The sequence below is a fragment of the Staurois parvus genome, unplaced genomic scaffold (genome assembly GCF_062004578.1).
Source record: "Staurois parvus isolate SC_StPar_1 unplaced genomic scaffold, SC_StPar_1.0 ptg000021l, whole genome shotgun sequence".
NCBI classification, from domain to species: domain Eukaryota; kingdom Metazoa; phylum Chordata; class Amphibia; order Anura; family Ranidae; genus Staurois; species Staurois parvus.
In genome coordinates, this window is record NW_028317817.1 from 1,826,246 (window position 1) to 1,838,872 (window position 12,627).

The window sequence follows — 12,627 nt, forward strand, 5'->3', positions numbered from 1 at the left end:
GGCTATAAGAAGATTGCCAAGACCCTGAAACTGAGCTGCAGCACAGTGGTTAAGACCATACAGCGGTTTAACAGGACAGGTTCCACTCAGAACAGGCCTTGACATGGTCGACCAAAGAAGTTGAGTGCATGTGCTCAGCATTATATCCAGAGGTTGTCTTTGGGAAATAGATGTATGAGCGCTGCCAGCATTGCTGCAGAGGTTGAATCGGTCAGCCTGTCAGTGCTCAGACTGTATGCCACACACTGCATCAAATTGGTCTGCATGGCTGTCATCCCAAAAGGAAAGATGATGTGCAAGAGCCTGCAGTTTGCTGAAGACAAGCACACCTCCAAGACAACCACTGCCTTGCTAAAGAAGCTGAGGGTAAAGGTGATGGATTGGTCAAGTATGTCTCCAGACCTAAACCCTATTGAGCATCTGTGGGGCATCTTCAAACGGAAGATAGAGTGCAAGGTCTCTAACATCCACCAGCTCCATGATGTTGTCATGGAGGAGTGGAAGAGGACTCTAGTGCCAACCTGTGAAGCTCTCGTGAACTACATGCACAAGAGGGTTAAGGTTAAGTGTTGGAAAATAATGGCGGCCACACAATATATTTACACTTTGGGCCCAATTTGGACATTTTCACTTAGGGGTGTACTCACTTTTGTTGCCAACTGTTTAGACATTAATGGCTGTGTGTTGAGTTATTTTGAGGGGACAGCAAATTTTCACTGTTATACAAGCTGTACACTCACTACTTTATGTTGAAGCAAAGTGTCATTTCTTCAGTGTTTTGTCACATGAAAAGATATAATAAAATATTTTCAAAAATGTGAAGGGTGTACTCACTTCTGTGTGTGTGTATACAGTGGATATAAAAAGTCTACACACCCCTGTTAAAATGTCAGGTTTCTGTGATGTAAAAAAGACGAAGATAAATCATTTCAGGACTTTTTCCACCTTTTTTTTTTTTTAACATCCTTGGGGCTGGCCGCACACAAATGAATGGCTGCACATTTGTGTGCAATTAAGAAAAACATATTTGCTTAGAGCGTGCGCCCTGCACGTTCCCAGCACACATGTCTAGTACTCGCGGAAAGGTCCCGATCTCCGCTTGCGATCCTCCTCGCGATCATGTGAACACCGTGACAGCGAATCACAGCAGTCGCATGACCCTAAAACCCCGCCCCGGCTTCTGAAACCCTTAAAGGACTGTGAGGCGCCAAGAGGTTAATGTGACCTATAAACTGTACAGCTCAGTTGAAAAACTAACTGAAATCTTTTAGGGGAGGGAAGTAAACATGCAACCACATTGTTTTTAGTTTTTTATAAGTGTGTACAACCTCTTATAACTAGGGATATAGTTGTGTTCAGAATTAAGCAATCACATTCAAACTCATGTTATATAGGAGTCATCATTTTTAAAGTGCCTCTGGTTAACCCCAAATAAAGTTCAGCTGTTCTAGTAGGCTTTTCCTGACATTTTCTTAGTTGCATCCTACAGCAAATAACATGGTCCGCAGAGAGCTTCCAAAACATCAGAGGGATTTTATTGTTAAAAGGTATCAGTCAGGAGAAGGGTTTCCAAAGCACTAGATATACCATGGAACACAGTGAAGTCGGTTATCAAGTGGAGAAAATATTATGCAGCAGTGACATTACCAAGAACTAAACATCTCTCTGAAACTGATGAAAAGACCAGAAAAAAACTGGTCTGGGAGGCTGCCAAGAGGCCTACAGCAACTTTAAACGAGCTGCAGGAATATCTGGCAAGTACTGGCTGTGTGGTACATGTGACGACAATCTCTCGTATTCTTCATATGTCTGGGCTATGGGGTAGAGTGGCAAGACAGAAACCTTTTTCTTATGAAGAAAAACATCCAAGCCTGGCTAAATGTTTGAAAAACACACCTGAAGTCTCCCAAAATGTGTGATGGTCTGATGAAACCAAGGTTGAACTTTTTGGCCATAATTCCAAAAGATGTTTGGCGCAAAAACAACACTGCACATCACCAAAAGATCACCATACCCACAGTGAAGCATGGTGGTGGCAGCATTATGCTTTGGTGCTGTTCTTTCTTCAGCTGGAACTGGGACCTTAGTCAAGGTAGAGGGAATTGTGAACAGTTCAAAATACCGGTAAATATTGGCACAAAACCTTCAGGCTTCTGCTGGAAAGCTGAACATGAAGAGGAACTTCATCTTTCAGCATGACAAGGACCCAAATCATACATCCAAATCAATCATGGCTTCACCAGAAGAAGAATAAATTCTTGGAATGGCCCAGCCAGAGCCCAGCCCTGAATCCGATGGAAAATCTGTGGGGTGATCTGACACATGTGGAGTGTTTTTGCAAGGAAGAGTGGGCAAATATTACCAAGTCCAGATGTGCCATGCTGATACTCTTACCCCAAAAGACTGAGTGCTGTAATAAAATCAAAAGGTGCTTCAACAAAGTATTAGTTTAAGGGTGTGCACACTTATGCAACCATATTATTTTAGTTTTTTATTTTTACTTGTCTCCACCTGGAAGATTTCAGTTTGTTGTTCAATTGAGTTGCACAGTTTATAGCTTTCCATTAAAGGTGGAAAAAGTTCTGAAATTATTTATCTTTGTCTAATTTTTACATCGCAGAAACCTGACCTTTTAACAGGGGTGTGTAAGCCTTTTTAGTGTGTGTGTGTGTGTGTGTGTGTGTGTGTGTTGAAAATAATTTACTAATGGAGCTGAAAATCTTCACATAATTTCCTGCTTACTTATTTCATCCACACGATTGGATAATTGAAGTTGTTTTGGGAAAGAGGATACCTTCAGTGCATGATTAAAACTGGGCATTATGGCATCACCACCATCAAAGCTCATATCTTCTTGTAGCTGTTACACTGAAGAACACTCTCTGCAGTAGCATTCATATATAACAACTTGTTTTCGGCCTCATTTACATGTCTTGTGGTTCAAACTCACTCTTCAGAGCCAGGTTAAGCTGTTCATAAACGTATAGATTTTCATTCGAGACATTTTGGTTTTCTAATAGTGGGGTCAAATCGATGTTCATTTTCGACAGCAGTGACGGGAAAATTCGAAAGGGCAGGAAGGAAAACTCTTCTCTATCAAACATATTTTCAGCCAGTGTATGTGGCTATTCAGAAATTACATTAATTTTAAAAATTGTTAAAAGCAAACGCATCTGTCTATTCATCAAATATGCAAAGACTTTGCATACACTTTTTTTTTTTTTTTTTTAATGAAAATCTACACGTGTATGGCGAGCTTTACAGGCATTCAGAAGGCAATACTGCTGCATTATTGTGTGTGTGTGTCACAGTGGCTAAATGGTTAGCACTTCCACCTAGCAGTACTAGCGTCGTTGGTTCAAAACCCAACCACTGCACCACCTGCCTGGAGTTTTCATTTTCTCCCTGTGCGGGTTTCCACCAGGTACTCCGGTTTCCTCCCACACTCCAAAGACATGCTGGTCGGTGAATTTGCTCCTGTATAAATTGGCCCTAGTATGTGTATGAATGCAAGTTGGGGACCTTAAATTGTACACCCCTGAAGGGTTAAGGACTGATGTGAATGTACAATATATATATGTAAATTGACGGCGCTGTATAAGTACCTGTAATAAATGGTTTGGGTTTTTTTGTACTTTGCAGTCCTTTTAACTTCAATGGGCATGTTTGACAAGCAGCACCGCCTGGCAAACATGTGAGTTAAACTACAAACAGACCTGAGCGTCTGCCATGTTATTTTTTAGTTGGGCCTGAAAAATGCAGATCAACCACCTGTTTTTACTGCCCCTTTTGCTGCTCTTTTGAACTGAGGTTTTTTTTTTTGTCATTTCTGAATCTTATAAATGAACCACCTGGTTTGTTAAAGTGATTCTAAAGGCTGTAGGTTTTTGCCTTCATACATTGGCTCCCACTGCTGTAAGTCACAGCCAGTGAGGAGTGAGCTGGGGGGGGGGGGGGGGGGGAGAGCGAGCCCCATTCTGTGTGTTTTATGGACACAGCGCAAGGTTTGAGAGCGAGCATGGATGAGTGCCCCCAGAACAAGTGGCTTGCTCTGGGGGCACGCAGGAGGGAGGAGCCAGGAGCAGCAGCAGGGGACCCGAGAAGAGGAGGATTGGGGCTGCTCTGTGCAAAGCCATTGCACAGAGCAGGTAAGTATAACTTGTTAGTTTACAAAATAAATTACCTTTTTAATATCACTTTAATAGTAATTTCTAATTATTTTTGCTTCGGTGTATGAATTGTGAACATATTAATTTTGAGATGTTCATTCATAAAAAAAAAACTCTTCCCATCCTATGTTTATGGTTCCATGTACATACTAGCAAGTCAGAATGGAACTGATGGGACAAGTTCCGATTTTGTCATTCAACTTATTCAGCCTACACAGGATTGTCTCCTGCAGAAATATAGATATTGGCTGAAAAATGTTTTGTCTGTAAAGGATAGATTTATGATCTAGAATACCAGCCATGGCTCACAAACTCATATTTTATTTTCCAATGTTTTTTTTTTTTATTGTAGTTTTACAGGAAAAAACAAAACACAAAAACACAAGTATTACAAATGAACAATGTTCTATCATACATGCAAATATAAGACACCAATAACAAGGTTTGTCACAAAACAATTGATAGTTGAGGCAAAACGCATATTTCAACACAAATCAAGGTTGAGTGTAACTCGCCCAACCAACATAAAAGGGACCGTGTAGAATAGAGGAAAAGAACTCCTAATATTTAACAGTGCATTAATAGTCAATAGGAGCAACAATTTCTTAAATATGTTGAAATCAAGATCAAACTAAGTATTGGATAATTTCTTGTAAACGTTTAAACTTTGATGTAAAATTGTTGCAGCTTTTGCACTGTAATGCATATTGGCTTGTTGCAATTAAAAACAATTTTTTTTTTCCCCTATATGCCTTCCTTTCCTGCTGACTTCCAATATATAACCTGACAGCAGTTCTAAACTAATCTGTTCTGTACTTGCTTGGAGTTGAGATTTAAAGCATTATTAAAACATTTTTTTTTTAGTTCAAATAACAAACATGTTATGTTTTACCTGCTTTTTGCAATGGTATTGTACAGTGTGGCCCCAAACCTCCTCTTCTGGGGTCCCCCGCCAGCATTGTCCCCTCCTCTTCTGTGTATGTCCCCTGCTGAGCGACATATCAGACATATCACACTTCCTTAAACTGAACCTCTCCAAAACCGAGTTTCTGGTCTTCCCCCCCAGCCCGGACACCACCCCCCATTGACTTCTCTATCACATTGCACAACGCTACCATCAAACCCGCCACGCAGGCCAGAGTACTTGGTGTCGATCTGGACTCCAACCTATCCTTCCAGCCCCAAGTCCAATCTTTAACAAACTCGTGCAGACTCCACCTCCGCAACATTGCCAAAATACGCACGTTCCTAACCCCAGAAACCACTAAACAGCTCATCCACTCCCTCATCATATCACGACTCGACTACTGCAACTCCCTCCTCACTGGCCTGCCTCGCCGCTAGCTATCCCCGCTTCAGTCGATCCTGAATATGGCTGCCAGACTCATTCACCTTTCCAACCGCTCCATCTCCGCCACCCCCCTCTGCCAATCCCTCCACTGGCTTCCGATTGCGCAACGGATCAAATTCAAAATCCTAACTCTGACATACAAAGCTGTCCACCATACTGCCCCGTACTACATCACTGACCTAATATCCAAGTACCGCGCAGCACGCACACTCCACTCCTCACAAGACCTCCTTCTCTCTAGTTCCCTGGTCTCCTCCTCCCATGCCCGCCTCCAGGACTTCTCCAGGGTGTCACCCATCCTCTGGAACTCCCTGCCCAACCCATCAGATTATCACCTACTCTCCTCTCCTTTAGGCACACCCTGAAAACCCACCTCTTCAGGGAAGCCTACCCCACCCCCTGCTAATTGCCGACCTCCTCCACTCTTCCTACCACTCCATCCCCACAGCTATCTCCTCCTGTGCCACCACCCCCTCCCTCCTAGATTGTAAGCTCGAAAGAGCAGGGCCCTCGAACCCCTCATGTTTTGCATTGTATTGGTATTGTTCTGTCCCCCTTTGTAATGTACAGCGCTGAGCGAACTATTGGTGCTTTATAAATACTGTATAATAATAATAATAGCAAGCTGCTCATAGTGCAGCATGTCTTGGCCCTGTCCGCCCTCCCCCCTCACTGGATTTGATTGACAGCAGCAAACGCCAATGGATCCCACTGCTACCTCCATGTCCAGTGAGGGGAGAGAGGCTCGGGTAAGTATATGCGGGGATTGGCTAGAGGGTGGAGCAACATTTGAAAAGTTTTATTACATTTTAATGCAGAGAATGCATTAAAAGAGAATTGTGGTCTTTTTGTTCCCCCCCCCCCCCAATTATACTTGCCTAGGTGGATCGGTCCAGTGATTAATCTGTCCCCCGCCAGCTGGAACTAGAGCGCTATGCTGTGGAGGGGAGAGGGAGCGGCTGGCTCAGGCTCTCTGCAGATTGCTGTTACTCTGGGGTGGATCCTGACTTTAAAGTCGGGATCTTTCCCCAGCCTGGACCGGCTGAGTGACATCAGCCGACAGGCTTCAGCCCGTGGTCAGCTGAAAATCAACAAACTGTACTCCTGTGTTCCTCAGTACAGCAAAAAGAGCTTTGACTGTACTTCTTTTTAAGGTAAAAAAAAAGTCTTTAGAACCACTTTAATGGCTTTGTTCAAATGAGTACAATGTTATGTTAGACCTATATACTGCATGACCAAGACCAGTGATTGTACTGGTTTAACTTGTGTAGCCGGATGAGTTCTATTATTATTATACAGGATTTATATAGCGCCAACAGTTTACTCAGCGCTTCTATCCATCCATTTGAACACCAGGGCATCTGTGTCTGGTTACAGATGCTGCAAAGTTGGGGCAATAAAGCACACATTTTAATAGGCCACATATTTTGGTGCATGATATTTAGCTGGCTATGCAGTGTACATTAAGATACTTTATTTCCAATTTACTTTTTGGTAGCCTTATGATAGGATGACCTGATACTGTGTTGTGTAAAGTGTGTTTTATGTAATATATACAGTACAGCATCCAGTATAATGGTGTGCCAAGAATTCTACTTTTGTTGTCATCCACTTGAGAGGGCAGCATATGACGGCCTTTGGCTGCTTCTTGTTCCTGTTCTGCCCCTGGCTATCTTAGCTCATGCTAGAAGGAGGGATGGATTAAAACACTTTAGTGATGCAAGAAGGGTCACAGCGTCAGGTCAGGGCTTAACTCTAGTGACCATTCATCACATGTTGATTGATTGCCACATGTTTCCCGGGGACATATCCATCAGCTCCCCCTCCTGAGGGAGCAGATGGACAACAAAGTAGCCAGGGCTGATGCCACCCAGGAATTTCCTCTGTTGTGCAGTGTCCTCCTTTTTTTCTTTACAGCTCCTTTCCTGTTTGGTGACTTGTAGTCTGATTGTTTGTTGAGGCCACTCCAGATTGTAAAAATCTGTATCTGTTCCTGCAAATTGGCTGATAATGACAGGAAATAAAAAAAAACATGAAAATATTTTATTGTTGTACAGTTTTAAAAATGCTTTAATAAGCAATACATTTATATTTGTTAAAATAAATATATTCGAAGGAAAAAAAAATGAGGTGTGTGTATATTTATGTATGTATGTGTATGGTGTGTGTGTGTGTGTGTATATATATGTATGTATATATATATATATGTGTGTGTATATATATGTGTATATATATATATATGTGTGTGTATATATATGTGTGTATATATGTGTGTGTATGTATGTGTGTGTGTGTATATATATATATATATATATTATATATATATATATATATATGATGGTGAGAGAGGTTGTGATATTGAATCCTTGCAATATATCAAATCTTGCATGCAGCTATCCATTCCTCCACCTCCATGACATTCTTCACAAGCTTGATTCACTCCGCTCGAACTGGGACCTGGGAATTTTTACAGTACGTTGGGATTAAACTCCTAGATTGTAAGCTCCAAGGATCAGGCCCTCCTAACCCTCTTGTATTGAACTTTATGGCTGCTGTATTGTCTCACATTATATTGTAAAGCGCTGAGCAAGCTGTTGGTACTATATAAATCCTGTATGATAATAAATATATATATGTAGCCACGGCACTTATTTTTGAGATAAATGCCCAGGAGCTCACCCGCAAGGAAATCCATCTAAATCCAAACCTGGTTGCATCCAGGCACTCATGGATCTCGCAGAGGAGGAAAATCAAAAACCGCAGTGTGTTTTTTTTTTTTTTTGTTTTTTTTTAACATTTCCATGAAGCTCAGTCCATCTTCCTTAATAAAAATAAATAGATCTTATTTTTTTTGGGGGGGGGGGGGGGTTACACAACTCATACAAAAGGTTCCCACATTTGCCCCTAAACATCCTCCGTATTGGTGTGTTTGAATCTAACTGGGGGCTGTAGAAAGTAGCTGCAGTTTTTGCAGCACATCAATACAGTAAACAGAGGCTGGGCATTCATGTGTTTAATGCTAACTTTGCCTCCTGCACAATGGTTTATGGTTTTCCCAAAGAAAACTTTTTTTTTTTTTTTCTGGAACAGTAGCTGAACTAATTGAACAGTTCACATCAGTCCCTGATGTCACTCAGAATCCAATAACTACCTCTACTACACACCTTTTTGCAGTAAAAGCCATTAGATAATTTATCTACCAGTATGTCTTCAGACTGGAAGAAAACTAGAAATCCCAGAGGAAACTCCTAGAGACACAGGGAGAACATATCAATTTAATGCAAGCAATATCTTTGGTTGGAATCTAAGGCTGGCCATACATCTATATAATTTTCGATCCAATTTCTGCCCAATTTCCTTTTAGATTTACCTTCAACTATGAAGTGCAAGGGCCTGCCTAATTGGATACAATTGAAAGTATTTAGATTTGACCTCCTATTTTATGGTTTTTGGTAAATCTAAACCGAAATTCTCAATATTGTATAATGTATGGCCAGTCTAAGTCCAGGGCTTAATGCCTTGCTCACTCACACTGGTGGATGTGTGATTTGTTTGACAACCTTGAAAAGTGGTCTGCAATGATTGCTATTCTGGACCAGTTGGCAGGCAAAGCGACATAATGGTATAAAATTTGATGCAATGGGGGAGATTTACTAAACCTGGTGCACTCAGAAATTGATATAATGGTTCATGGTAGCCAATTAGCTTCTAACTTCAGCTTGTTTAATTAAGCTTTGACAGTAATAATTGGCAGCTGATTGGTTTCTATGCAGAGCCGCACAATATTTTGCATGCTCCAGTTTTAGTAAATAACCCCCAATGTGCACATAAATGATAAGTCAAGGGGGGACCGCTTTGCAGCCTGAAATGAAGACACACAGTTTTTGTTTTATCCAGCTGTATTTACTCAGTTCAACTTATAACACCCAAGTGAAAGAACACCAACATGTCAGTGATTGTTTTTTGAATCTTAAAAAAAAAAAATAAAAAAAAAAAATTGTTGCGCAAAAGGTTAACCCTCCCCTTAAAAATGACTTGTAAACTCAATCACGTGTAGCTGATAACTTTCTCACAAAGCCTTTTGACTTTCAAATGTGATCAGCTGTAGAAATTTTAAATAGCTCAGCATGAAAAGAGCTTTCCTGGAGCATTTCAGTCCCTGATAGTGCAACTAAGGCAAGCCATCAACTATGGGTGGCAAGTCACCGTCAAAAGATCTCTGGGAGAGTGTTGTGGACAGGCACAAGTCAGGAGATGGATACAGAAAAATGCAAAGGCTTTATAATAAACTTCACTGTGCTTCTAGGTATTGATAAAGAAGTGAAAGGTATCTGATACAACACAGTCCCTCCCTGGATCAGGACGTCGCTCCAAACTGGATGAAAGAGCCAGGAGGAAACTGGCCAGAGAGGCTACAAAGAGGCCCACAGCAACTCTGAAGCAATTGCAGGAATTGATGAGAGTTGCACTACTAGGGACTGAAATGCTCCAGGAAAGCTATTTTCATGCTGAGCTAATTAAAATGACCACAGCTGATCACATTTGAAAGTCAAATTGCTGTGTGAGAAGGTGATTAGCTACACCTGATTTGGGTTTGTCATTTTTAGGGGGAGGGTTATCCTTTTTCCAACAAAAAGATTCAAAAACAGAATCACTGACATGTTGATGTGATATCTTTCACTTGGATGTTATAAGTTGCACTGAGTAAATGCAGCTGGACAAAAAAAAACAAACTGTCCATTATTTTAAAGGGGGTGATCATTTTTTATACCGTGCGTGATATATGTATGTATGTATAGTATGTGTGGGTTTTTTTTTTTAAATATATTTAAAACTTAGGACATTGATGTGGTCATTAATCTTCAGCATTCTGTAGCTGTCAGTGTTGGTGGCAAGCACAGAGACAATTCTCAAAGTCCGTTTTATGAGCTTTAGACTTTTAGAATACTAGCCACATACCTAGCTAGTAACATGCAAACCGATGCGCAATGTTTGTAATATGGCAGCAGTTGTCTGGAGCTGATATTCCCCCTGACAAAACCACTACTGAAAGAAATTGAGCAGCTGCTGACGCGGTTTTGTGGCTTGTATGCCTTACTGTATAATCAATGCACATGATGAGGCAGAAGTGGCTTGCCAGCATCTTTTTCACATCTAGGAAACCAGACGTGTTATTAAGGGTCATCTCTGATTTTCTGTGAACTGTATAGAAACACCGGACTTGCTGTGGTTTGCCCCTTCAACATCCTAAAATCTGAAACCGTGATGTATTTCCTCATGCAAAGATTTATTATTTGTTGGCAGATCTGAAACTTTGGGTATATTTTGTGGTACGTTTTCTTGTGTTCTGTATGTGAAGGAGTTGATAAAATACAAAGACATATTGGTAGGCTAATAGGCTTCCACCCAAAATTGACACTAGTGAGCGTGGTATGAATGTGGTAAGGACACAGGGTTAGCCTATTTTGTGGGACAAGAATTCATGTGAATAATTCAATATCCTCTATAAAGTGATTGTAAAGAAGGAACAGTGGTATAATAAATAGAAAGCATCAGCATGCAAGCTGGGTGCAGTAAATAGGGGACAGAACTCTCCTGATAATCTTATAGCACCTGTAAAGACAGACTCTGATTTTTTTTTTTCCACCTTTTATAAATCCTCCTAACATCAGTTTGTGTTGCTGTGTTACAGGTTCTACATTTCTACTGTGATTCATGTTCTATCCCTATATGTCGGGAGTGCACTATGGGACGTCATGCTGGGCACAGTTTTGTCTACCTCCAAGATGCTCTTCAAGATTCAAGAGCACTTACTATTCAGCTTCTGGCTGATGCTCAACAGGGCCGTCAAGCAATCCAGGTTGGCAAATTTCATGTTTCCAGTATGTGTTGTACGAGTCAAGTCCTTGAAAATGGGTTAGACTTCAAACCAGTACACAAAAGCTGCCCATGATGCCTTTTCTTTCCTCCCACCACAGGTGTTAGAAGTTGTACTGAGTAAATACAGCTGGATAAAACAAAAACTGTGTCAGTCTTCATTTCAGGCTGCACAGCAACAAAATGTGAATATTTTGAAGTTTAACCCTTTCGCTGCCAGGTGCGTACGTCGTACAGACCTGACACCAGGGGGTTTTATACATAATCCGGATAAGTCTCATTCACAGCAGCAACTTGATGCTATTCCAATTAGTAAAGGACCCATGTGCTGTGCTCAGAGTACCAACTCGCATTTTGCATGTAGCATTTACATTAATGCTCCTCACAGGATACATGCATTGCTTTTCTGTGCAGTCATTAGATGGCAGGTTTTAATGTGTTTTAATGTGTTTAACTTGTGAGATGGATTCTGTTTGATTGAATAGGACATGCAGATGATGCACAATGACAGGCGGTGGCTGCTGACATTAGTCTGCATTGAGAGGCATCTGAAAAAGACATTTAGAACCCAAAGTTCGGTAAACTTTTTGGAATTCATTTTGATACCCATTTGGATAATTTGGCTACATCAAAGTTTACCACCAAAGGGGCAGTATTCATGTTCTAATAACAATTCAGAAGTCTACTATTTTATCGTCTGTGTGTGTGTGTGTGTCTTTTTTGTTTTTTTTTTTATTTTTTTTAGTTCGGGTAAGGGGCCAAGTTTAGGATCTGGGTTAGGGGTTAATTTTTTATTTGTCTTTTATTTTTTTGTGTTTATAATAAATGAATACATTCTTGTAAAATACACAAATAGAAATAAATATATAATAATTAACCCCTAACCTTCACTCCCTAATTCTAAAAATAGTATTAATAAATTTCTTTTTAATAATTATTATACAGGATTTATATAGCACCAACAGTGTGCTCAGTGCTTTACAGTTTAACAGGAGACAATACAGTTCAAAACAAGAGGGTTAGGAGGGCCCTGCTCCTTGGAGCTTACATAATATATAATCTAATAAAAATATATATAAAAAAAAAAAAACGCCTGATCAAAAAATTAATAATTTAGTTTTATTGTACACTGAAAACTGAAACATGACTTAAAATAGTAGACTTATAAATTATTATTAGAACTTGAATGCTGCCCCTTTTGGTGTAAACTTTGACGTAGACAAATTATCC

General features: G+C 40.5%; 1 protein-coding gene across 2 annotated transcripts in view; it reads left to right on the top strand.

The window, feature by feature from the left end:
* Positions 1-12,627, top strand: part of TRIM71 (tripartite motif containing 71) — a 98,861-nt gene that overhangs the window by 61,605 nt on the left and 24,629 nt on the right. For both annotated transcript variants that reach the window (XM_089691329.1, XM_089691339.1), the window contains one exon: positions 11,213-11,380. In XM_089691329.1, the coding sequence (XP_089547455.1) occupies positions 11,213-11,380 (168 nt within the window). The remainder of the gene's footprint in view (positions 1-11,212; positions 11,381-12,627) is intronic.